Here is a 27,231-nt window from a genome sequence, read left to right as displayed (position 1 = left end):
TAACCGCAGGCTCAGAACTGCAATTTTTTCATTATCAGACTTAGTCTGTGAAAATATAAATAAAGCCACTCACGGTAACTGTGTTTGCTGAAAACCCTCTGCAGTGTGACTGACTCTAAGTAACATTTACATTTAGAGTAGTGAACCACACAGCACCCAGGAAAAACTCCAGTACAGCAGTTTATTTCCACATCCTTTAGTTTTACAGGTTTCTCACTGTGATCAGGACCTTTCTGTCCAAGGAGACTTCTGCACAATCAACATGCATAGCCAGAATACACAGATACAGCGATTAAGAAATGCTGGTGCAGGTGTGACCTCTGATACATAAATATAATCTTTGAAAATGTTCCAGTGGAAAAGGAGAGCTTTATGTGAGCACTGTGTTTGACTGTAAGTGGATGTGATTGGTTAGTCAGTGTAGTAAACTCATAAAGACTACACAATGCTGCTCTCTTCAGCTTGTGAGGGCAGGCCATCCCGATTTTTACATAAAAAGGTGAGCAGGGAAAGAATCACTTGTAATAAAAAAAACCCAAAACACTGAAGCTTCAACGTAGACTGTTTCTGTATAAAACTCATATTGATATGTGCTCAGCATTGTGATAAAATTCTATCTAGTATCCAACGAGTCATTAAATCTTCATAGAGATTTTAAAAATTCCATTTTATGACGTCAAAGAGTTCAGATATAAATATAAACCACAGGCTTGAAATCCTCAGGTGACCTCACGAACAGCATGTTCTCAGTTTAATCAGAACATGTTAGGCATGTCCAGGGATCCCTGTGGAACAACATTAGTGACGGAAAGGGATTCTGAAAAGTTTAGATATTAAGTCCTAATGAAGATGAAACCAGTTAATCTGTGTTTAACCTGTTAAACACAGATTAAATACAATCCCCAAATACGACTCAAGTGAGGTCAGTTTTCTGGGTGATTTTTAAGGAGTTTCTAAACACTGGCGTAGTCAGTTAATTTCAATATCGGGCACAAAAAAATGTGTTAAATATTGTTGCAATCAGCAGTAAATAGTGTCTTGCAAAGGTCTGTAAATCAGGTCATGGGTTAATTTAAATATTCCCCTCCCTATGTTTTGTGCCTTGAACAGGGTCAGCTGATAAAGTTTCCCATCTTTCGTACATAGTCTTGTTACTAGACTCTCCTTTGGAAATACCAACAGGACGGTGCAAACAGGACATCTCTCTTCAGTCCTTCTTCTCTCTTCCTGCTCGCCGTCTGCACTGCCGCAGGATGCAGCGTATCCCCACCCACCACAAAGCAGCGACGGTCATCAAAGCGACCAGCAGGGCAGCACCAGTGTCCAAGCTGTGGTACTGGAACCAGTTCAGGTCGTATGATGCCAACCGCAGATGCCTAGCTCCACCATGTCGCATCACAAACTCCACCCAGAAGACGCCGGTACTCAGTGGCGTTACTGGCTGGTCGCGGTGCACCGCTGACAGACGCTGCATGTTGGTCCTGTAGCTGTGCATGGTAAACAAACAGGAAGTCATATGACAGTTTCACTGTTAAACAGTAGTGCACTTTTACTGTGAAGGAATCAGGTCAAAGACAGGAAATAAAATGTTATTAAACAGGTCCAAATGTACAAAGACGAAACTATTAACAGGAAATATACAAACACAATTCCACACTAAAATCACCTTTACCTTGGCTGGTTTGTGACGACGTGCAGCGCCTCTGCCAGCTCCTCAGCTGTCAGATGGTTGAAGTCCAGGACGATGGCGGTGCCTCTGCGGCTCATACGGGCGAGATTATCAGGCTGATCGCCAAACAGCGGCACGCCCACCAGAGGCACGCCGTGAAACACAGCTTCATACAGACCGTTAGTGCCACCGTGTGTCACGAATGCCTTTGTCTTTGGGTGACCTGAGGACAAACAAATGCAGAGCTTTTATTGTGAAAGAACATCTTTTTGCAAATATTGAAAATCTGGCTCCTCAATCTTATGTTAGTTGCCATTTCTGGGTCAAAACTTCCCAAAGATTCCCACACTCAAATAAACACTTGGGCATCACTGAGAGTTAAAAACAGCCAAAATTCTTTCATCCTCAATGAAATGATCTGTTTGGCTTCTCTCACACCTGTTTAAATAAAGTTTAACATACAGGCATCCAAGATTTATAAAGTTTAACAGAGTTTAAAGTTAACGGGAAGTCAGCTAGTTAGCTTCTATGTAAAGATACACCATGCACTGACAGAGATTTCTACCCCCCCCTACTGTTATCACTTCGGACATAAATGATAATCCATCCACAGGAGGATTATCATCCACGCAGGAGGAGTCTAGACCTGGAAGGAGGCTTGGTACGTTGCCACCTAGGAAGTGAATAAGAGGCCTCTTTGAGCTTTTATTTTGAAATCCCATGACATCATGAATGAGTCATACCCAGCAGGTCGTTCTGAGGGATCCAATCAGAAATCTTCGTGTTTGGCGCCAATGCAGTTGGAGCCTCGCCACGGTAACGCCAAATCACCTGAAAGGAAGAAAACACTCCTCAAGTCAAAGATGAAACAAACCATCTGAGCTTCTTCTGCCTGCAGGTATTTTTTGATGATTATTGCAGAAAGTAATCAATGATGCAATCAATATCTGCTGACAGCCCAGTCCCTGATTGTTTGTCTGTGAGTGGGTGGAGCTTCTGACCTTCTGTGGGATCTGACCGAAGGCGGTGGCGATGATGTTAGCGTGCTGCATCGTCAGGTTGGTTACCATGGAGCCGAAGGAAGCCACAATTATGCCGGCATCACCTGAACTCTGCACAAATGCCTCCAGGTCCTGGAAGATGTGACATCATCATTACATCAACACTCACCTGTCCCATTTCAGAATAAAAGTGTGTGCAATCAGAGCTCACACCTCTGGCAGCTGATTGGCCGGTTTGCAGTGTAGACCGCCCACGTATTTGAAGTTTGGTGGGGTCGGCCGTGGCGTCTCAATGTCCCAGAACGTCCTGATGAGCCACACGTCGGCCTTCCCCATAGTCTCACACACACTGCTGGGAGTTCCTGTCCATACAGGAAAGAAGGGATATGACTTCAAAATAAAGGTTTGTACAGGTCCATAGTTATTTGGACAAGGATGGTTTCTATAATTCTGCGTCTGTGCACCAATATAACGGACTTTACATCAAACCATCGAGATGTGACTAAGTGCAGTCTTTCAGCTTTAATTCAGGGTTTAACTTCAGTCTAACATTAACAGTTCATGAATTACAGACATTTTTTTACACAGTCCCTCATTCTCAGAGGATCTAAAAATAACGTTACAAACAAATTTAATTTTACATCAAAGGACAGTTCTCACTACTTGATGAAAATCCTTTGACTGATGAAGAACCCACAGACCAAATGCTGTGTCTCTTCCTCCAGCTGCTGCTGGTTTCTGCTCTCTGCCTTCAGTTTTGTACTTGAATACTGAAATGTTGCTCTGCTGGTCTGAGATCAGCTGACTGACTCAGTCATTAAAGAGTATCTTTGGGTTGTTTTGCAGTTTGCTTTGGCTCATCATTGTCTGCTCTGTGAAGCTCAGTGTGATCAGTTCTACAGCATCAATGTGAATGTGAGCAGAGAGTAAGACTGTCTTTGTGCTGGTTTTCATCTTTGATTTGTGTTCATACCTAAATACTAAGAGAAAGATCACGTGTGATCTCATTAGGATAGGGGTTTGTGTTGGTGTGTGGGGCTGTTGCCTGTAGGTTTATATTGTTAAATGCTGATTATGAGACAGTGTGTTTCAAATCATTTTACAGAGTAACATGGAAGTAACATAACGAGAATGTCTTTCTCCTGGGTGTAATTAAGTAATGTACTGCATTACTTTTAGGAAAAGTGTTCTGTGAGGGAAATACCTCCAACATGCACAAACATGTGACCCACAGCATGTAATTAATTTGCATGAATGTAATGTCTTTGATATGCTGCTTAGAGATGGTGGTGACTCTCAAAGTGGAGTCAGTGGGAATCGATAAGTGATATTAATAATAGAATCGGAATTGCAAAATTCTTATCAATTCCCATCCCTAAGGAAGATAGTCTTTAACATCACATCCTCATATCTTAATCTTTGCAATCCTTATTTTCAGCTCACATCATGGAAAGTGTAGGTGTTTATTCCTTCAAATAAATACTGCTGTAACATCTTTGCTCTGTGGACCTCTGATTATTTTGGATGTGCTCAGATGGTTATCAGAAAGACATTAAGCCACCACTGCACTGTTCATCAGTGAGCTGTCTGAAGACTTTTGACATGAGTGTAAACATATCTGTGAGCTCCCAAAAAGTTGATTCTGTTCATCTTGACATAGCCTTTCCAGTGGGAGAAATGTTACATCATCATCATCTAAGTGACTTCTTCAGCCTCAGCTGACTGCAGGCTTCCCCAACCTTATACATTTGCACAATGACTGAAACTAGCACCATTGACGAACAATGGCTGTAAGGTCAGTTTCTTGATCATTAATATGGACATAAATGCAGATCCACAGTCTATTCAGACCTACAGGCCAGTGGACACTCTTTCAAACATGAGTATGTACACATCCTGGACAGGGAGGAACGCTGGTTTGAGTGTGGAGTCAAAGAGGCCATTTACGTGAAAAGGGAAAGACCATCTCTGAATCGAGCAGGGGGCCCAAGGATACATCTTTTGCCATCTTACAATGCTGTTTTTGCATTTATTCCCTAACTCTCTTTGAATGGTACTCATGGATCAATGATCAATGGTCACTGATGAATCATCAATGGTCTTTGATCAGTGGTTGTTGATCAATGGTCATGACGATTTGTATATTAATGATTATGAAACTGACCTCACAGCCCATTGTTCGTCACTAGTGCTAGTTTCAGTTATTATGCAAATATACTGTTTATAAGGTTGGGGAGACCTGCAGTCATCTAAGACTGAAGAAGTCACCTGAAATCGTCTTTCACCCACTGAAAACGTCCAGATGAACAGAATCAACGTTTTGGGATTTTCCTACCCGAATATTGAGCATGCATCCAGAAATTTCTGTGAGCTGTTATTTTAGTTAAACTCTGAATCAAAGCTGAATATCTGCCTTCAGTCACATAATGATGGTTTATTTAAACCCTGTGTGATGCCCTCAGAGGTGGAGACATAACTCTTGACCTCTGACCTTTGATCTCCCTGTAGTATTGATCGAGCGTCAGCTTCCAGGTTAGTTCGCTTACTGCTGACGACCCCACATATATCACCATGTTGATCAGCCTCTCACTGAGTGTCATGTGGTCGTTGTATGGGAGAGGAGCTAACGGGACGTAGGATGGCGGTGCGGGGGCGTGGCCACAGTGTCGCTCAAAAACACCGCCGAAGCTGAAGCGCATTGAGATGATGAGTGGCACACTGAGCAAGTCTGCCACCAGGTCACCACACGTTGCCATCGAGTCCTGCAAGATGACGTCAAAGCTGGCCTGGCGCAGAGTCGCCATCAGCTGCTTGTTCCTCAGCATTCCGTCACACTGCTGCCTCCCGAAGTCCAGGAAGTGCAGTATCCAGGAAGCCGTCTTTAGGAACTTCTGCAGTGGTGAAGACAAGTGCGCCTCATACATGGAGAAACGCATTAATTCCCGCATAAGGTCCAGATACTCCTGCCGGCTGTACGACACCTGCAGGAGGAAACACCTGATCAGGTCATTGATTCTATATCAGCTACGCCCCAAAAAAACAAAGAAAAAAATGCTTTCCTCTGATTTTCAGGTCTGAAATGAGACAAACACGGAGAGGTGTCTGTGGGTAATCAGGGGGAAGGACGGGAAATTAAAATTACTCAGAACCATTACTTCACAGTGATTGTCAGGGATCTTCTTTGGGTGACTACAAACACACTGTATAAACGCCAGTGTTACCTTGAAGACCAGGAAGTTGAACTTGGCAGCGTCACGGCTGTTGTTGTAGTTGACAGACAGCGATGCATCGGGCACTAAGATGGTGACAGAATGATTCCTCTTCACCAGCTCCTCTATGATGGTCCGCATGTTCAACCAATGGCTGAACTCTCCCGGAAATGCCAGAACATGGCCACCATGTACTGTGGAGACGGGATGAAGGAGCAGGAGGGTGAGGGAAAGAAGAAGAAGAAGAAGAGGAAGAGACGTGGAAACCTGCATCATGTGTGAAACAACAAGAAGATCCTGAGTTTGTGATCAAATCCAGTCAGACTGAAACTGCATGTCCAGAGTCCAATCTGCTCAGAGGTCAGCTACAGGTGAGAGCTCTGATTGGACAGCATGATTGGCCTGCTTCAAGGCAAACACAGAAATCTGTTTATCCATTGTCCTGCTGGACCTCACTCACAGTTTCAGCTCAGGTAAAATGACACAGTAACACATTGTATTTGTTTTAAATGTTATATACCTATGTGGTATGTGACTTTTGTTGCCATGATGCCAGGTCTCTCTTGGAAATGAGATTTTTAATCTCAATGAGATTTTTTACCTGGATAAATAAAGGATTGATATCACAGAATAAAACTTTAACCACAGCCTGAGCAGCTTCATATTCATCTCTCAGTCTGTGAGAATATTAAATATCAAGAGTCAGACTGTACATGAAACACACTCTTGCTTTAATCACACTCTGATCTGCAGAAACTCAGCACTGCAGCTTTCATGAACACTTTTTCTGATCTGCTTTAAAATGGATGATAAGTAAAGACAATACATCTGAGAGCTCAAAGCGCCGTACTGTACTGCAGGCGTCGCACGCACACACACACACACACACACACAACCGTTTCCTGTTCTTTCAAGAGCTTTTATTTTGAAGTTTCCGGCGGAAGTTCCTCGGTGTAACTGCTGCTAGCTTCCTGTCGACCTGTGTGGTGCAAACAGAGGTTCCGAAAGTGGACAGGGCGGACGGATTCCGCATTTCCCTTTAACCGACTAAAATGGGATCTGAGAGGACTTAACGGAACCTGAAGGATCCGCCGGGCTAAAGCCAGGTAAACACAGCGGTTAAAAATTTCTCGGTTTGTCCCGGGCTGACAGCCTCCCTCACAGTAAAGCCTGCTAACGCAGCTAGCCGCTGTTAGCGCAAACACTTTACTAATTTTCCCAAATCTCGTTTTTTCCCACTTTGACCCTCACCGTTCCCGCCTCGTGACTTCCCTTGATGTTACGTCACATGAGTTCCGCTCTGACGAAATAGAAAAACGTCAGGTGAGCCGTTAATCAGTTGACTGAAAACGGGTAACAGGAATATTTCTGGGTGTTCTGTAAGTCTCGCGAGAAAACGTGAAGTGACATCTCATTATTTGTATTCCACCTGCCGATTGCTCATCAGACTACCACAAAATAGAACTTTACATTTACAGTTAAGACCTAAGTGTAAGTGCGGTCATTTAATCCTGAAGGGGACATCTTTGTCCCCACGGTAACCTCACAGGTGAGTTCCCTCTGATGATGTAACATTTACCTAAGCTTCCTGTTTGGCTGTATGAATAAAGTGTAATTCAACTGACAGGTACAGTGAGGTGATTTGTGGAGTGTATGCAGAATGACAGGTAAAGCTCCGCCTTTATGTATCAGGGGAAGATGGATCAATTAGAGATTATCAGTGAAATCAAGAAGGTCAATCAGATCAATCGGAGGTTGTTTCAAGCGGGCTGTGGTCATGTGACCTGTGCTCTCTGATCGAGTGTCAGCCATGCATTCAGGGTACAGCTGGGCATTATGAGGAAAATATAATATGATATATACATATATATATGTGTATCGTGATATGTCTTGAGCCACCAGCGCCCTCGGTACCGGGGACAAAGGGGGTGAGCTGCAGTTTAAGTCTCCATGAATTTTGTTTTTTTACGTAAATAGCTACATGTGTGGTATCCACAGAAACCTCGGAATCTCAACTAAAAGCTCATACAAACCATTTATACAACCACCAAACACAGCGAAAATAACAAACAATTAAAAGAGCAGTCATGTAATTTCACAAAATGTGCCCAACCACAAACAATGAAGCTACGAACTCACTCGACTTCATGTAACCAAGCAAATGGCACATTGTCTAAAAGCAGAGATCCCGCAGATTCCAAAACTGCAAGCTTTGTCACGCTCCGACCAAAATTCACTGAACCAGCTGCAAAAGAAGACCATAAATATACTTCACGTTCGATAAACAATAACATGGAATCAGGCTTACCGTGCAGTTTTTCTTTGTTTCTCTCGCCGATATGTAGTTCATATAAAAGCTGGCTTATCTAAAGTTTTCTTTGGTGTGTGGGGAGACGTTCATGTGCAGAGTTTAAAACATTCTTAATTTTGCAGTGGATGACTTTCCAGCTGATGGAATAGATTAGTGGTACTGCTATCTTACGTGGCAATAGTTTAACGGCATGTTTTGCAAATTACCACATTTTGTTTGATATCCTCATAAAATCCAAACGACAGCGAGTTTCATTCTCTCGCTTAAGTGAAATTCCCACTGTCGCCATATTTTTCCCTATCTGGTAGTATATAAACACACATGCTCAACGCAGTGTGCTGGGTAGAAAATTTTCCAGTTGGGAGGGGGATTATTGATGCATTCGCAGCATGTGGGAGAAAAAAAATCAGTGAATTACGTGCAGACAACTTAATATTTCCATGGCAACCTATACTCGATGGTTACGATAAAGCGATTTTAACCATCAATGCAGTCATCTCAGAAATGATGAGCTCCTCTTCCAACCCATCAGGACTCTCAGTGGCCATTTCACAGTACTCAAGTACACAAGACCGTAGTTGTGTACAGACAGATCTGGGGCAGCGGGTTGAGGGTCGCAGATGCCAACAGACTCAGTAAACTGATCCACAAGGTCAGTAATGCTGTGGGGATGGAGCTGGACTCCCTTAAGGTGGTGTCGGAGAGGCAGATGTTGTCCAACATAAGGACAATGCTGGACAATACCTCCTACCCACTCCATGATGTGCTGGCCAGTCATAGGAACATGTCACAGTACACTAGGGCTGGGCCATATGATACCATTCACGGTAATACCGGTGCAATGTTAGGCAACGATAAGAAAATGAAATATCGCGATAATATATGGGTAAAACACGCATGTGTAGTGCCTTTGTTTTCATACGCACATGGCCGAAAAAGCATGGCGGTAACGGAGAATGAGAAGGGAGAAAGCGGATCGTTGAGTGAAACGGATGAACCAGAATTGATTTGTAAAAATGATGCCACTTCAGTGATGTGGAACTGGTTTGGTGTTTGTCCGTCAGATACCCACCAAAGCACTTTTTTTTTTTTTTTTGTAGAACATGCAAGCGGGCCGTTGTTATTGCTGTATTTGTCGGACTAAGGTGCTCGTAAATCTGGGTCCTAAACTCCGTCCACTTTAGGTTCCAAAGTCAAACGAACACTGCAGCATCACTGAGAGTTAAAAAAAAACTGTCTAAATTCTTTCATCTTTAATAAAACGATCAGCATTGCTGCTTTACCAGGTGTAACTATGAAGTTTAACATCCAGGCATCCATGAAAACAGAATTTATTACGTTTAACGGAGTTAGAAGTTAGCAGAAGTTAGCTCGCTAATTTTGGTAGTTATCTAAGCATGATATAGCATGTTCTGACTGAGAGATTTCTGAAAAAATTCAAACGTACAGCTCTGCTATCACTTCCAACATAAATGAAGACAGGAAACTGAACAGCAGTGACATTTGTAAGGTTACTGAAGTTGAACTAGCTGGTATATAATGATGTGCTACGTGATCGCTAGCGACACAGCTATGTTAGCATAACATAAACAGTGAAGCTGGAGGATGAACGCTAACACTTTTCCACTCGATAAAAGTTAACGTGAAGGTCCCATATGGTTAGAGACAAATGCAATCGCATAAACGGACCAAACTTCAGTCAGGAGAACAACTGAGATAATCCATCTACAGGTTAGTCATTAATATACTGCAACAACATGGGAATAGAGCAGCTGTGATAGAATACAGCATTAATGAATCAATGGTACAGAAGTGGAGGAAGCAAGAAGAATGAGTTGAATAAAGTTTGACTCATCTGACTGCTTTGTTTCGCTTAATGTGCCTTATAATCCTGTGCACCTTATGGTCCGAGAAATACGTATTTGACTTTTTTATTTGGCACACTGCAGCTGAATGTTGCAAAGCACCTCTTTTTAACTTCAGTGGATATTATACATGGTTATGCTCAGGATATGTCAGCCCATTTCTACTGGAAATGCCTTTTGGTTAAACTTTCAGCAAGGAATTTGCATTTGCACTGTTAAATTTTTATATAGCTTTAATGCACATAAAAAACAGCTGCTTGTTTAAGTGAGAATAAATGGATGGGTTTTTTTTTTGTTTTTTTTGCGCTAGTAAAGTTGTGGAGTTGTATTTTGTCTCGCATGAATTATATCGTCAGTTATATCGTTATCGCAAATTTTCAAATATATATTGTGATAAATATTTTTGGACATATCGCCCTGCTCTACAGTACACAGTGCAATAGTTACACCCTTTTGCACATCCTCTACAGTGAAAATGACAAAGTTTTAAAGTTTTCTTATATTTGTAACTTTGTAATATATGGTATTATTTAATTTAGTTCAGTCTGTTACTGTTATTATCTTGGAGCGACTGTAACCACAAAATTTCCTCAGGGATTTATAAAATATTCTGAAAAGTATTGAAAACAGTGTGCCAGGAGTCAGGGGTTCTTACTGGTTCTAGTGACTCTCAACCTCCCAGTCAGCTGACAGCTGGTGGGGTGACTACATTTCCTGAAAACATCAGAGCACTTTTGCACATAGGTGACGTCTTGATAAATCGAGCAGATATTTGAAGCTTACATGTCTACATTCTCACATGAAAATATCTTAAAAGTTTATTTCGTGTCACAGCACCAGTCATATATTCAGGGGTGCACATAAGTGGTCTGCAGGTGTGCATTCGCTGTCAAAATAAAAGACGCGCACCAGATAAGAAGTTGCAATGCGCGTTTGCTTACATATAAAAGGCAGTGTTTTTGTCCGCTAGAGTGGGATTTTCACGGCATATTCTGCACCATATCTGTGCGTTCATCATCTGTTTGAAGCCAGCTCACCTCCTACAACCACTTTTCCGAGAATAAGCGCTTCTTTTGCGGTTTGGACTCCTTCTGACATTTCTTTGGAGGTGGAGGAACACCAAAGTAATTGGTTAAAGGAGCTTGCTTCTTCGACATTTTTAAGAGTTCTAAACAAATGTCTGTCCTCCTCCAGAAAATCTTATGTATGCAAACGCGCGTTGCAACTTCTTATCTGGTGCGTGTCTTTTATTTTGACAGCGAATGCGCACCTGCGGACCACTTATGTGCACCCCTGAATATATTACTTTCCTCACAGATTTAGCCGCTTTCCACCATCATTGCTGCTTTTAATAATAATAATAATAATAACTTTATTTATAAAGCGCTTTCAAACAAAGTGCTGTACAACTATTTGAAACTAAAAAGATAAAAAAATAAAATAAAAGCGATACATAGCAATACAGGTAAAAGACACAATACAAGTTAAAAACAATAAAAATTTAAAAACTAAAAGCCATAGAATTAAGACATGTAAGATAGGGTGAACAAATGTGTCTTCAGCTTAGTTTTAAAAACCTCCACAGAGCATGCCTGCCGAATATCTTGAGGGAGGGTGTTCCACAGAAACGGGGCACGAAAAGAAAAAGCACGCTCTCCAATTGTCTTTGTTCTGGCTCTAGGAACCTTTAGAAGGCCAGAGTCCTGAGATCGGAGAGCACGGGATGGAACGTAAAGATGTAAAAGGTTGGAGAGGTATGAAGGTGCCAGTCCGTTTAAAGCCTTGTAGGTGAGCAGCAGGACCTTAAAATCTGCTCGAACCTGACAAGGTAGCCAATGAAGAGTTCAGTACAGGGCTAATGTGCTCAAATTTCCCAGTTCTTGTTAAAATGCGAGCAGCTGCATTTTGCACCATCTGTAGACCTCTAAAACCTTTCTTTGGTAGCCCAGAAAGAAGAGCATTACAATAATCAATACGTGAGGACACAAATGCATGGACAAGAACCTCTGCAGTGTCGCTTGACAAAACTTGTCTGATTCTGGCTATGTTCCTCAAATGATAAAAGGCGATCTTTGTTATCTCTTTTACATGAGACTCGAAAGAGAGCACCATGTCGAACCACACGCCCAAGTTTTTTTACCTTGTCCCTACAATTTATGATACTGTCATCAATTCTCAAGGTGAAATTTTGGGACAAGTGCTGAAATTTGTGTGGCCCAATGACCATCAACTCTGTCTTATCAGTATTTAGGAGCAAGAAATTATTCGATAACCAGCCCTTAATTGCAGATAGTCAAGATTCTAGTTTAGAGACTTCAGCACAATTTCCAATGGTTAAAGGAACATAAAGCTGCAGGTCATCAGCGTAACAATGAACGGTTACATTAAAAGAACGTAAAAGAACACCAAGAGGCAGCAGGTACATAGAAAACAGCAATGGTCCAAGTACGGAGCCCTGAGGGACCCCATGCCTCACTGCACAAGTCTCGGAGAGATCATTTTTAAAACTAACAGTCTGAGACCTCCCAGACAGGTAAGATCTCAGCCATGATAAAACATTTCTTGTAATTCCAATAAAATGTTCAAGCCTATCTAATAAAATGCAGTGATCCACAGTGTCAAACGCAGCACTTAGATCCAGCAGTAATAAAACTGAAGTGCGATCATTGCCTGCATTTACCAGCAGATCATTTACCACTTTTACTAAAGCTGTTTCTGTGGAGTGATTTGGTCTAAAAGCAGACTGAAATGGTTCAAACTGATTGCTTGTTGACAAATGCTCAGTGAGCTGCTTAAAAACCACTTTTTCAAAGACTTTAGATAAAAAAGACAGATGTGAGATGGGCCTATAGTTTGCAACCATGTCAACATCCAGTCCAGGCTTTTTCAAGATAGGCACTACCACAGCTGATTTAAAACATTCAGGGAAGACTCCGGTCGTCAATGAAGTATTTAAAAGAAACAGAATGTAGGGTCCTAATGCTGACCACAGTTCCTTTATAGCCCAGGCTGGTAGAGGATCCAAAGAACAGGTTGTACATCGAGCTGCTTTTACAACCTTAGTTAATCCAGACAGAGAAATAACCTTGAAGTCAGAGAACAGTTTATCAACATCAACAGGCAAAGCAGCCGAGTAGTCTAATGAACAGCTTGAGGAGGGAGTAATATGATCTCTAAGTGATTCAGCCCTGTCTCTGAAAAACGTAAGAAAGTCATGAGCTATCAAATTAGAACAACAGAGAGTTGACTTACTCTCTGTAAGTTGCGACACTGTGTTGAATAAGAGTTTTGAGTTAGGTTTATGACTCATGATGAGATTTGAGAAATAATTTGCTTTCGCTTTCGACATCGCTGATTGAAAAGAAGACAATGAGTCCTTCCAAGCCTGGAGAAATACTTCTAGTCTGGAAGATCTCCAGTGACGCTCCGCTTTTCTACAATTTCTTCTCAAGTTCAAGAGCTCCTCATTTAGCCAATGCATAGGGTTCCTTTTTTGACATTTTAACTTCTTTACGGGAGCAACAGAGTCCAGTAGTTCAAGAAGTGTATTATTAAGATTCGCAGTCAAGGTGTCCACACATAACTCCTGGGTAAAAATAGGGTCCGACACATCAGGTAGATGTAATTTAACTCCAAGCAATGCTTCAGGGCTAATATAACGAGATGATCTGAGGGGCAATCTTCCCCTCTCAGAAGCTGGAGATTTAGGGATTAAAATATCAAATAAAATTGCTGAGTGGTCTAGAATAGGTAAAACACAATTTTCAGTCATTGATACATTCAGTCCGTAACCCAAGACAAGGTCTAGGGTGTGGCCCTTACGTGTTGGCCCAGACACAAATTGTGTGAAGTTTAAGGAATCAATTACATTTAAGAAATCTTTGACCAGGGGTTTATCCTCACAACACAGATGAATATTAAAGTCTCCCACTATAAGAATCCTTTCATAGTGAGTGATAAAACATGTCAAGAAGTCTGAAAATTCCAAAATAAACAAGTCATTATATTTAGGTGGACAATAGATGACTATAATTAGAACCACAGGACAGCTTAAAGTCAGGAGTTGGGACTCAAATGAGGTAAAAACACCAGGACTTTGTATCTGGTATTGTATCTTTGTATCTGTTTAAGTTTCAGACGAAATGCATTCTGGGATACTCGTTGCACCAAGTCCACACAAGTCATCACTAAGAATGCTTGATAAAATGGGCGGAGCAAAAAAACACATTTAGGCATTTTTAACGTACTTGACTTGATGCGTACTTTGAATAGAGATTGACAGACCACGTGACTTTCGCGCATTGCATGCCGGGAACTCGTGGCAAAACAATCCAAGTACCGCATCAAATGCAAGCATTTGCAGCTCCGCAAAACGTTCATTCTCCGGTTCCAATACGTTCTTGCTTTTTCTTTGCCCCCCAAAAAAGTTATGTACAAAACGAAGGAGAACAATGCTGGTCCGTACAAAGACAGACTTGATGAAAAGTCAAAGAAAAGATACGAGGAAAAAAAATCAAAGGAGTGAAAGAGTTAGACCCGTACGAGCACACAGAGTGGACAAAAGACGTTAGCGTGCTGCCCAACTTTCACCACGCTCATATTTATAATTATACGGTTCTTGGAGTGAGTGCATACACTCATGAAGTTTAGTAACTTCAGGTCACTGCAACAAGCCCAGGTACAGTTTACCGACGGATGGGTACAGGACCTTGAAATGCACCGTGTAGAACGAACCAGTCTCACAAATCGTCTCACATTCGTTGACCGTTTATTAATAGGACCTTTGAGCTCAACGGTAATTAATTAGTAGTGGAAATAATTTCTGGTTCGCATTACAGAAATGTAGCAGTGACAATAATATTGTATGCTGTAATCCTACTGTGCAATTAGTGATACAAAAAACCTGTTTTATCCTGTGAATAAAAGTATATGTTTTTGTCAATGTACCATGGTAATAACAGAAGCAAAACGCAATATTCTGTCAGGACAATTCACTATTTATGCACAATAAACAAAGGAGCATAGCGCGACAATTTCTGTTCAGCGCCAGACTTGCTTGTAACCTATATCACCAATTATGTTAAGAAAAATGACGTAATAACTACAACAGAAGACTGACCTTTGTAGAAATGCTTGGAGCAGACTAACATGTGAGCTGGAGTGTTCTAGGACGTTATACTTGGTCTTTGAATGGCTGCAATCCAGGCCATCCGTCGGCTCTTTGTTACTTCGGAAACATGGCTTGAACAATTTCTCTTCAACGACGTAATCCGATAACAACTGATCTCTTTACCCGTCGGCTTCCCGTGGCTGTCATGCGACCGGCTATTGCAGTTAATAATACAACAGCTTCTTGCCATTTTTTGTGTTTCTTTTTATCGCTGTGTAACTGATTTAAATTGAAAGCCTGTGTGCGCTAGTACCTCTTGCCACGAGTTCCCAGAATCCTTTGCGGTTTTACCCCTGAATGACGTCACATTTTCAATCTCTTTTGGAAGAATACAACTGATGGCGTTTCACAAGTCCATAGGAACACAAGTACAAATATTGAAAAACAGCCAGTGTTTGTGAATAATGATGAAATGAAATGTTCATGAACTGATCTCGAGTCTGCTGCATCACTGCAACATCAACTGACTCTGATCGTTACATTTAAGGTCAAAGGCCAAACCAGGATTCAGTTTCATCTGTTCTAAACGATGAGTACAGACAGATTTATATCAAACTTTATTCAGTCTGTGATGATAACAGTTGATTTCAGTCAGTACTGATGCGTGTCCTCTGAATTTAAACTGAGCCTCTGACGTCTGTTTACCTGTTGCCGTGGTGAATCACAGTATCAGAGCTACATTGATGATTGCTTCTTATCACTAATATACTCAGAGCTGATTGGTCCAGCTCTGAGTATAGCTGTTGTTCCTAGATGTGCTGTGATGGATGGAGGACAGACACAGCTGCAAGATCTGTCCTAATACGTCAAGATACGACCTAATAGCTCCCCAAAAATGAAGCATCTCTCTATTGTCCCCTAGTGTCTGGCTGCAGTATAGGTCATAAATCCTGCCTCCTCCATGTTAGTGGATGGGACTGGGGTCAGACTAAAATTTAAAAAAAAATCTCCTCAAATAAACTTTTTCCAAAAATGCTTTCTTCCACTATCAGTAGTTCTCATGACTCCGATTTGTTTTTTAGGGGTCTCCTTACTCATAAGTTTGATTGTAATTACTACCATAATGCTGTTAAATTGGGGTGGAACTTTATCATAACAGCTTTGACTGGCAGCTGCAGTAACGGAGAAACTTGCGTATCTCTTTCGGGAAAGGCAGATAGAGCTGAGAGGAGGTCCAGTGTTTACGTTACAAAACTGCACCGACTGTTTCAAACTGACAGGTGTTCTTCAGTAAACTGGACTACCCGACAGAAGGACCCGAGGCCCCGCTGCACTTTTTCGGTAAGTTAAACGTGTTTGTAAGCTAATCTGTAACTAATGTCCGTAACTAGGTCCTGAGACCTAGCTACCTAAGATGAGCACTTGGCTGTTGGGGAAACTTGTTTTGTAAAGTTTATTTAGCTAATCCGTGCAGGTGAATGAATTTACCCTGACTAAAGAAATCATAAAAGCACCAGGCCGCTCAGTCACCAACTACTGTTACTATTACGATTATTAAATATGTGCAAACAGCAGCATGTTTTCTGTCTCTTGCTACATCTGTAAGGACAGTAACCCCAAATTAAAAAAAAAAAAAAAAAGCTTGGACCCTTAACCCATCATTAATCATTAACTATGGATGAAAATAGCAAAGCCCTGTACTGAAACAAACTACGGCCATTTGGCAGCTTAAGTTAAAGTTGTTGTTTTTTTACTAGGTTTGTTTCAAATGTTCCGGTTAAAATAACAGTCTGGATGATTTTAAATGAGATATTTTAAACAAAGTTACTTCTGCAGTACAGCTTACAGCTTACATCCTTTGAGGGAAATAATTTAAAGTATTGACATTTGTCCAATACTCAGGCAGCAGCTCAAACACTGCTGATAACACGTCCGTATGTTGGTGACCACGATGCAACAGCAGACTGAACCAGGACTGAAACCTGCTCCATCATCTCATCTTAGCAAATCTCCACTTAAAGAGCACCAGCGACTCAAAGGTAAACATTATATTGGAAAATGTGTTAGTATATAAGGATTTGTCCTTTTTTTAATAAACAGCTCATATGTCAGCTGTCAGCAGAACTTTAGAACTGAAAAAATGTAAGAGGAGAGCTTCAGATCCTGAGTGTGTGGGACAGAGAAGGATCAGCTTTATTTCAGATTTGAGAGAAACTTTATATTTCAGTTTGTGATGATTCTGTTCTCTTTGTGATTACAGGAGCTGCCCTCAGATTCAGACCTCAGCACCACCCAGTGACAGCAGACAGAACACCCTATATCTTCACTCTTTGTAGTAACTGCAAAATTAACTGATGAAAACAGTACAAAGTACCACATGTGCTGTCAGTGAAAGCTGCAGCTGTTTTATTGATAAAGTTAAAGACAAAAATTCAAAAGGATTAATCACCTGTATAACTGTGTCACTATATATCAGCATTAACAGGACCTCAGTTTGGTGTTTCAGAGAGCTGCTGATCTCAGACCCGCAGAGTTTCTGTTTTAAACACTTGATGTACTCAGCTGCATGAAGAGCACATGAGATTTTCTCTGACACAATTAAATAAAACCTGATGAAGGTCAAAGGTCGTCACTTGTATGTTGAGCTAAAAACTTGTCATCTGGAATTCTTTCACTGTTTTTTTGCCAATGGTGTGTTATTTATCATAAAGTAATCCGGAGTCATTCATACAAGATTAACCAGAGAGGATAATTTATTTTTAAATATATAACTTTCTACAGGACTGAATATAATATCTTTGCGTAAAAGTCCAGTGCCTCTGAGGATTATCTGAATACTTCTAACATTAGACAAAGCAAGTCTCCATCACAGTGTTCATGAAATGCTGGGTTTATCCATCTTCTGGGGCGGGGGCCTATGGTGGAGCTCTGAAGATTTCCCTGTGAGGGAACTGCTGGTGAAGATCATGAGTCCTCCTTGATCCCTGCAATAAGCTTTAGTCTTCCTGGTGTTTCTTAAATGAAGCCTCTCTCAGTGGGTCAACAGAACTTCTGGCACAGGACAGCTGTGATGAAAGAATAGGAAGAAGTTTCTCTAAACCTCTGGACCCAGGAAACCCAGCTTGGTCCTGATGGTCTCCTTTACTAGTTTCTCCCCAGGATGAATGCAGCCGAACGATAACATTTATAAGTTATCTAAGTGACTTTTATATCATGTTTAACCTGAGTAGTGAAAGACCGCGGGGGTCTGAAAGCAATGTGCCGGGAATCCGGTGTTCTCGCTGGCTCTAGTGAGCCTCGACCACCTGGTGCGCTATCGAGCTGGTGGGTAACAGACGTCTCCGAGCACTTTATCAAGACATCACATATTTGCAAAACAGAGCCAATATGCCGCGTTTGGAAAATATTTTTATATTATTATGGAAACATTATGAACAATAATTTAATTAATAAAGTATTGAAAAGCATAATAAGAGTAATATTACAACTAAGTAGCTGCCGTCGTCGCGTTGCTGTGATGTAATCGGCCTACAAATGCAGCCTTCGAAGGTTGCAGCCCCTGAATTGAGAGACAGCCTCTGGCTCCAAAAGTGCAACATGGCAGCTCCCACAACTGGGAAATTTTGGCTTCATTTTTCTACAATGGGGGGAAGTGCAGCCATGTTGTCTATCTTTTATATTTTCATTTTTCAGGACAATGACATCATTACAAAGTTTTGATCTGTGTCACATGAAACATAATTTCTGATTGTATTCATTAGTCTCTCTCTGGCAGTTTTCACCATGCTCTCTCGACCGCTTACACTAATCGAGAGTGACGGCAGGGGCCAAAACCTAGTGGTGATGTCTCCGCCCCATGTTCTCCCATTGGTTGATGAGGATGAGGACACACAATCAGGTGTGCATTTGTTTTTGTGTTTTTATTTCCTGATGATTTACAAAGGCTAACAGCCTGTTTCTCCTCCTCTGTTACTCCTCCCCATCAACACAACTTTTTCTTCTCCTCCTTTCTCTCCTCTTCCTCCCTCAGCTCCTACTCCTCCTTCAGTTCCAGTAGCCACTCATCCTCCTCTTCGTCCTTCAACCATGTCTCTTCCGTCTTCATCTCCTCCTTGTTCAGCTCCTCCTTTTCTACATTTAGCTAGCCCCCTTCCTCCTTCAACTCCTCCGCTTCCTCCTCCAGCTTCTTCTTTATCTCCTTTAGCTCCTCTCCCTCCTCCTCCCTGTTGCCCCTGCGCCGCTCTCCTGCCTCGACTCCTCTCAAGCCACCGGATGGAGGTACGACGCCTCCTGCGAGGAGCTCTAGCATCTCTTGGCCGTCGTCTGAATTCTCTGGAAAGGAGGAGCAGAAGGACGAGGAGGAAGAAGAAGAACAGCCAGAAACAAAAAGAAGAAGGAGCATCATGTTTGACTGGTGAGTCATTTTTGAGGGTTACTGCAAGTTCTTTGAGGTTTCCTGCAGGTTCTGGCAGGTCTCGGCAGGTTAGTGGAGGTCTAATAAGGTTCCTGCAGGTACCTGTAAGTTCATCTAGTTCTCTGAGATTTCATGCAGGTTCTGGTAGGGCTCTGGGGGATCATGCAAATTTTTTGAGGTTTCCTGCAGGTTCCTAGGTCTCGAGGGTGGGGGTTGTTCCTGTCGGTTCCTGAATGTTCATTCAGGTCTCAGAGGTGTCCTGCAGGTTCCTGGAAGTCTCAAGAGGTTCCTGCAAGTCTTTGGGGGCTCTCTCTGAGGTTTCCTGCAGGTCTCTGGAGGTTCCTGAGGGGTGTTTCTACAGGCCTCTAGGGGTTCCCTTTGTTGGTTCCTGCAGGTCTCTGAGCCTTCTTGTAGGTCTATCACAGTTCCTGCGGGTTCCTGTAGGTTAATTTAGGTCTCTGAGGTTTCCTGCACATTCTGGCAGTCTCTGACAGTTAATGTAGGTCTTTGAGTGTTCAGATGTCAGAGGGTTTCTGGGGGTTCCTGTTGAGGGTTCCTGCAGGTCTTTAAAGGGTTATAATCTACTTACAAAAAGTGATCCTTGTTTCCTGTTTCTTTCAGGGCCATCTGTCTTTGCGTCCAGCTCCACTTCCTCTTTTTCCTGTAGTACCCCGCCTCTGCCACTTGTATCCATATCCTCTTCATCATCAGTATCATCATCATCCGATAGTGAGGAGTCGTCCTCGTCTCCTTTTTCTTCCAGTTCCATTCAATCACAAAAGAGGAGGAGGAGGAGAGGAGCAGAAGAGACAGTGAGCAGGAGGAAGAGGAGGAGGAAGAACCACCAAGGAGAGTTCAGTGTTTGTCCAGAAAAGAAAGAAGAGAAGGTGGAGGGAGAGGCAGAGGGGCGCTTTGTGGGGCAGATGGCTGTCTGCGTTAGAGGAGGAGGTGAAAAGGGGGAGCCGCTCACGCTGTGTAACTTAAGCCAAGGGAAGAACAAAAGACCAGAGACCGAAGGCTCCAGCCAATCAGAGAGGGCAATCAATGTGTTTGTGAGGAAGAATGGTTATAGAGTGCCGCTGCTGCAACACAGGTGAGGGGGGGTGATGGCCGATGATGTAACAGCCAATCACAGCAGATTTTGGCCTTGCTAATCCATTTTAGGTGATTTAACTGTAACTTTTTTGTACTTGCAGCTTGTCCTCCCAGAATGCCTTGTATATCCTCCAGTCAGCTGAGAGTCTGACCATCAGCCAATCGGAACTATTCATTGTCCCTTCTGGCAAGTGGCGTTTTTCAGGCTTCACACAGCCCATTGCCCCATCTTCCAATCGCGCTGCTTTCCACCTTAGGGTTTGCTCCGCCTCTTATTCTGTTAGCCCAGCCCCCCTGCTTCATCTGCCAGCAGCTGCCATGGAAATGATGTTGGATTCAGTGAGGGGTGGAGTTTGTTGTAGTCCGCAGCGGTCCCTGAAGGACTGGACAGCCCCACCCAGCCTGAGCAGCGACCACTGGTTGGTTGAACTTTGTTTTTAAATGAGGCTAATTAACAATCTTTAAATCACAGAATTTACTTAACAGGCGTCTTTCTGTTTCATCTTCACAGTTATGTTCAAACGCTAATATTGAGGTAATGAATCTTAACTTTTCATTTATACAAATAAATCTTTTCTTCAGTGAAACTAAACTATATTAATATAATTAGTTTAACCAGTGATATATTAATATGTTTAATGTCCTCATCATTATTAACATAAGTAGTTTAACTTGTGTTTCTTAGTTGGATAAAAATCTAAGAAATAAAGTGCTTCTTGTGCGTTTCAGTCCAGCCTTTTCTGCCTGGCGACAGCAGAAGCAGCGGTCCAATCACAGCACTCAGAACCTCTACCTACCACGGCGACGACCCCGGCCCCTGCCTGCCTGCTCAGCCAATGGATTGCCTGCTTCACTCCCAGCTGACCAATCAGCAGTCAGCTCTGAGTTTCTTAGCACAAATGGAGAGGTGAAGTTGTTTTCTTGTTTTTATTATTTAAAAAAATATATTTCAAATAGTGAAGGGTGTTTCTCTATCTTATGTTGGACTTTATTAAATTATAGAATTGCAAAAACAAACTAAACACTAAAGTCACAGGGAGGAGTCCTCAGATCTCTACATAGCATAAATCAAACAACAGTCGTGTCCAAAATCATGGGCTGCATCCTCCTGAGGACCCGGCCGCGGTCTACGTGGGCCGGGTCCTCAGAAGGTCGGGAAGGCCGGAAGTAAACGGCTGTGAAATTGGGACAGTCTAGCCTTCAGATTTGCGTCACCGCTGTCTCGGTGGAGTTTAATAAACTCTGCTGTCTGCTCCTTGCTATCTAAAATACAACAGGACACTGGCGTAAATTCTCGACCATCTCACACTTTTGTTTAATCAATTTTCTGTTTGACGTTTATTCAGCTGTGTGAAAACGACCCTTGAGATTAATAAAGTTTTATTATATCTAATCTAATAACTTTAATCTCAGCCAAACCGATTTACTCACGAACAAATAAAACACTGAAAAAAGCCAAACAATAACATTTTTAGGTTGTTTAAGTGACTTATATATTACGTTTAACCTGAGTAGCGAAAGGCCGCGGTGATCTGAAAATGATGTGCCGGGAGTTGTGCCGTTCTCGGCGGCTTCAGTGACCCTCGAGCTCTCGGCTAGCTATCAAGCTCGTGGATAACAGACGTCTCCGAAAACGTCGGAGCACTTTTGCAAATATGTGATAAACCGAGCAGATATTTGAAGTTTACACACCCACATTCTCGTCTGAAAATATGTTAAAAGTTTATTTTGTTACCCAGAAAGAGAAATAAGAGTAATATTAAAAACTTAGTAGCGGCTGCCATTGTTGAAAACTGGAATTGGCTGAGCCGCGCTATGAATTCTGGGGTATGGTGGGCCACACCCAGACACACCCGACCCATCCTTCAAATTCGGGGAAAAGGAGGGCGCATTTGTCGGCTGCATTTTGGACAGCCTTCGCCGCGTCGCTGTGACGTAATCAGCCTACAAATGCGGCTTCAGGAGGATGCAGCCCATGAATTTGGACACCCCCAACAACAAGAGACCCACCCAATGACTGTAGAAAACATGGAGGATGCGACAGCTCCCCAAAAATGAAGCCAAAATGTCTCTATTGCCCCCTGGTGTCTGGCTGCAGGATAGGTCATAAACCTCGCCTCCTCCATGTTAGTGGATGGAACTGGGGTCAGACTAAAATAAATTTATTCTCCTCAGATAATTTTTTTTCCAAAGATTCTTTCTTGTATTATCAATAGTTCTCATCACGCTGCTTTCTGTCCAAGGGGCAGAGGTGAGTCGAGTATTCAAAAATTGTAATCAAGTAAGAGTAGCATTACTTTACAATAACAATAGTGTGTTATTTATCATTAAGTGATTCAGAGTTATTCATACCAGAGTAACCAGGGAGGATAATATATTTTTAAATATAAGTCCAGAGCCTTTGAGGAGTATCCGAGTATTTATAACATTACACAAAGCAAAGGTCTCCATCACAGTGTTCATGAAATGCTGGGTTTATCCATCTTCTGGGGCAGGCCTACGGTGGAGCTCTGAAGATTTCCCTGTGAGGGAGCTGCTGGTGAAGATCATGAGGTCCTCCTTGATCCCTGCCACGAGCTTTAGCCTTTCTTAAATGAAGCCTCTCGGTGGGTCAACAGAACATCTGGCACAGGACAGCTGTGATGAAAGAATAGGAAGAAGTTTCTCCAAACCTCTGGATCCAGGAAACCCAGCTTGGTCCTGATGGTCTCCCTCACTAGTTTCTCCCCAGGGTGAATGTAGCTGTTGATATAATATGGACTCTATTATTAAATGAAAATGACAAATTAGACTACACTACTGAAACCTGCTGGTATTTCTAAAGTTTCCATGTTACCAGGCTGTGCTCTGAAGATTTAAACAGGTTTACATGGATTAAACTCACAGTCTTATGTTAAAATCTCAAAGGACAGCATTACATTTCTGATATTAACAGTAACTCTGGGCCTCTGTGGAGTGTGCAGCTGATCTCATTGCTGTCTAAAAACGGATAACAAAAACTAAGAAGTGCTGAATCATTCAAAAATACAGACTATTAGAGTAACAGGTGTATAGCATCACTAACTAGCTAGCAACAAGCCTCCAACACAGTGCGTATGCTAGCGGCTAATCTAGCAAACAAATTAACAGAGTGATTGTAGATGTTGTAGAACTATAAGATGACAAGCTGTGTGTCTTTTTTGTAACAGTGACGTGGTTGTATTCACCTTGATTGAACGAGTTGTCAGTCGCGGTAAACCCATCAGCAAATGAACTGGAGCAGCCGGGCTACGTAAAAAGTGTAGGGGGGCGTGTTTGCAGTCACATCCAGAGGATGTGTGGGTGGGAGCGTTACACAGTCGCTCCACTTCCACCTCAAGTCACTAGTTTGCAGACTCTGGCTCCAAAAATGCAAGATGGCCGCCTCCAGAAGCAGGATATTTTGGCTTCATTTTTGCACAATGGGAAGAAGTGCTGTTGTGTCATTTTCTACAGTCATTGGACCCACCTGAACACCTACACCAAAAGGTCAAAGGTTACTCTTTGAAGATGCTAAATTTAATATTTTGGACTAAGAGCACACATAGTTTGAGAGGGGTAAAGGATGCCATCTACGTCCACTATGAACGTCCATCACTGAACAGAGGTGGAGTCCTACAGTGAAGTCCTGGGATCCTATCCAAAGTGTTTCAAGCCCCATGCACACCATAATGTTGAACCTTAATGTGACCTAGACCACTTCCAGGTTAAATATTAAATAACAGGGACTCTATCAGTAATTCTTTTTTTTTTTTTTTTTTTTTTTAACAGCAGCATGGTAAACGGGTCTCACAGATCAGAATCCGGCGTGCGCCACCGCGCGAAATGCTGCTTACACCAATGGGACTACCAAAGGTCAAAAGGTCAGGAAAGAAACTAAAAACTTACATGTACAGTAAAAGTGCCAACATTATTTCAAATGTGGACCTACATTTTCTTTCTCAGAATAAAGAAGAAAGAGTTCAGTCTAGAGGAGATTTACACCAACAAGAACTACAGATCCCCTGCTAACAACAGGTAAGACTACAAATCCCTACTAATGACAGGTGAAGGGTTTTTTCTGTAAAGACTGTACATGCCCTTTATGTTAATATGCTTCCATATCCAAACTCCATCTCCCAGCATGGTTTGCTTGTTCCTGCAGAAGTCTGGAAACCATCTTTGAGGAGCCTCGGGAAAAGGACGGAGCACTGCTCCTAATTGGCCAGCAGAAGAGGCGCAGGCTCCTCCTCTTTCCTGATTTCACGCAGCCCAGAAAGAGGAAGAGACCACAAGGTACACTGGGAAATGTAGTTTGCATCAGGGAGGTTGTCCTAGGCACACTGAGAGTGGTTACTGATTATTGATTAGCTGTTTGTCATCAACTATGAAATTGAAGAAAAATTTTTTGTGTTTAGGGGCGGGACTTCCTGCTGCTATGGTACCCAGGAAAAGAGCAGCTGCTCGGCGACATTGCCACAGCAATGGTGGCGAGGACACGGACTTGGACGTGATGCTGGTGGAGCGACTGAGCGCGCTTGAAGACTTCCTGACTCGGCAGGGTCTGGATGTATGAGCTCTGATATCACTTCTTATCAGCTAACAAAAGGCCAAAAAACTGAGCTGCTACTATGCCCACTGACTGAGTGTCACCATAGTAACGCCATCAGGTGATGTGGTGGGCAGGCTTTTTTGGATTTTTTTGTTTTGGGTTACGATGAAGATGTGAAACATGAACCTGCTTTGATCTTTTTATAGTGTGTAAGGCCACGCCCCTGCTGCTGACCATACCCTCTATAGGCTCACCTGAGAAAATATGACAAAACGTCCTTTGAGCCTTTTTAAGAGGGTGGGGCTTATTATAGACACTAAGCTGCTGATTGGATAAGACCTGTGACTCGGACTGTAAAACCTAACTCCTTTTTTTTTTTTTCTAAGTTTTTGTTTTTGCTAATATTAAAGATGTCCCCCTCTCCTCCCCCACCCCCAGTACTCTATGGTACGGGGTAGAGTTATGTGCAGTACTATTTGTACTGCAGGCCTGCAGTGTGTATGTTGTGTGCTGAGTCTATTTTTGAATCAATAAAGTTTTTCTGGTCTCAGAACGTCTTTGGTTTGATTTTTCTGAATTCAGAGGTCATTGAGGAACACTTCCTGTGTATGTGCTTGTTGACTTGCTAACATAATAATGATATTTGATTATCAGTAAAGTTCCCCTTTGTTCCTGTTTAAAGAGACTGATTACCTGGAGGACTCACTTTCTTGCCTGAGCTCGTTAGTGTGCACCTGGATCAGAGGACATTAATGTTTGCTCATAGTGGATCAACACTCCTGAACAACGCTGGATCACAGAGGAGTGTCAGAGTTTGTGGTTCCTGATCAATCAACCGTGCCTGTGAAGGATCAGTTACTGCAATCATTAATTTTTGGACTGATCTGATTGGCTCCTTTAACAGAGAGATGGGAAATGACCTTATGCTGCAGATCGGTACTGCCATGCAGCTCAGAGGCAAACAGAAACTGAACTGATGAAACAGATGGGAGGTCAGACAGTTTGTTACCATGACAAAATAGGAAATCCTAAAATTGACACATAATCTGTCAGAGGTCTCTCCGGCATGTCTGGCATGTGGGTACGTATCTACCTGTGTGCTCACATGGCACCACGCCCATGCTCTGGTCCCACCTCCATCACTCATGAAAACAACCTGCTTTACCGCCTCCATCTAAAACAGGCTCAACACCCTTTTCCTGCGGAGTACGTCGGCTTTCACTGAGCTGCAGGTCACCACCTGATGAATCCAGCAAAACTACCTCAGAGACCACAACATCATCAAACCTCCATCCTCCTCCACTCCGGGCTTCTGTCCATAAGAGTCATGATTGGAGTCGCTCGGCAGCTCAGAGACAGCGTAATCCTGAAGCGCCCCTGCAGGATCCCTAGGAACGCAGCTGTCCACAAACACACAGACTGAAGATTAATCTTTGTGTCATCAATCTGAGGCTTGACAGACGACTGATGTGACGGGCCGCAGCCAGAGAGGGAGAAGGTCTTCGCGGCCCAGGCCGTATGTTTGATACCACTGTTTCCTTCTTTGTATCTACTCAGATTTTCACAAACAAGTAATTAAAATTTACAGTTTTCATAAACTCTCAAGGTCTCACACCAAATAATAACCATATAATCAATAATCCTCAGTCTGTTTACACTGATTATGTTGTTGGCTGGTTGCTAGGTAAGATTTTCACTGATTTCACACCAATAATAAACTACACCATCACACCACGTGACTCATACCATGTCACTTCGATAAGACACCAGCAGGCTGAGGGTTAACGTCACTGATCCGCCGATTCTCTTCACATTAAAGCCCCTCAGAGGTTTCTGGCTTACTTCCTGTCTATGGATGAACCGCAGCAGTGTGAATCCGAATCCATTGTGGTGCTGCTAGAGTGAGCAGGTGTGGAGCTGTGGGCTCAGTTTGACCTTCTGTGGGCGGTCGGTGAGTACGAGCAGGTGGAGAGGGGGGCGTTTTGAAGGCGGAGCTGTAGTGGATGAA

The 27,231-nt window shown here is 42.6% G+C and overlaps 2 protein-coding genes and 1 long non-coding RNA gene across 11 annotated transcripts; 1 reads left to right on the top strand and 2 right to left on the bottom strand.

Annotated features, from left to right (window-relative positions):
- Positions 1–167: 167 nt before the first annotated feature.
- On the bottom strand, positions 168–27,060 carry LOC146383209 (UDP-glucuronosyltransferase 2A2-like). 4 transcript variants are annotated; one of them, XM_084934450.1, is made up of 8 exons: positions 26,970–27,060; positions 5,892–6,073; positions 5,162–5,651; positions 2,884–3,032; positions 2,671–2,802; positions 2,413–2,500; positions 1,673–1,892; positions 168–1,487 (listed from the first exon to the last, which is right to left on the bottom strand). In XM_084934450.1, exons 2-8 carry the CDS (start codon positions 6,018–6,020, stop codon positions 1,208–1,210), a joined length of 1,488 nt encoding a protein of 495 aa, XP_084790576.1. In that variant the 5' UTR covers positions 6,021–6,073; positions 26,970–27,060; the 3' UTR covers positions 168–1,207. The 4 variants fall into 4 exon arrangements, with proteins under 4 accessions (XP_084790576.1, XP_084790573.1, XP_084790574.1 ...); XM_084934447.1 differs by lacking the exon at positions 26,970–27,060 and adding an exon at positions 26,317–26,407; XM_084934448.1 differs by lacking the exon at positions 26,970–27,060 and adding an exon at positions 7,131–9,225.
- Positions 6,845–25,776, top strand: LOC146383210 (uncharacterized). Of its 6 annotated transcripts, XM_084934436.1 has the most exons (12): positions 10,962–16,506; positions 17,068–17,204; positions 17,426–19,063; positions 19,196–19,579; positions 20,201–20,672; positions 20,776–21,093; positions 21,186–21,209; positions 21,404–21,581; positions 24,464–24,555; positions 24,638–24,709; positions 24,837–24,967; positions 25,090–25,776. In XM_084934436.1, exons 3-12 carry the CDS (start codon positions 18,949–18,951, stop codon positions 25,245–25,247), a joined length of 1,944 nt encoding a protein of 647 aa, XP_084790562.1. In that variant the 5' UTR covers positions 10,962–16,506; positions 17,068–17,204; positions 17,426–18,948; the 3' UTR covers positions 25,248–25,776. The 6 variants fall into 6 exon arrangements, with proteins under 6 accessions (XP_084790560.1, XP_084790564.1, XP_084790565.1 ...); XM_084934434.1 differs by lacking the exons at positions 10,962–16,506; positions 17,068–17,204 and adding an exon at positions 6,845–6,985 and having other exon boundaries at positions 18,941–19,063; XM_084934438.1 differs by having other exon boundaries at positions 10,960–17,204; positions 19,370–19,579.
- LOC146383211 (uncharacterized) lies at positions 20,331–24,468 on the bottom strand. Its single transcript, XR_014800736.1, has 2 exons — positions 23,881–24,468; positions 20,331–23,416 (listed from the first exon to the last, which is right to left on the bottom strand). It is a non-coding gene; the product is annotated as an uncharacterized LOC146383211 (long non-coding RNA).
- Positions 27,061–27,231: the final 171 nt, after the last annotated feature.

The sequence above is a fragment of the Perissodus microlepis genome, chromosome 7 (assembly GCF_051167445.1).
Source record: "Perissodus microlepis isolate ML-2025 ecotype Zambia chromosome 7, ASM5116744v1, whole genome shotgun sequence".
Classification (NCBI taxonomy): Eukaryota; Metazoa; Chordata; class Actinopteri; order Cichliformes; family Cichlidae; genus Perissodus; species Perissodus microlepis.
The sequence above is the reverse complement of the archived record's forward strand: the minus strand, read 5'-3'. Positions and strand labels throughout refer to the sequence as shown.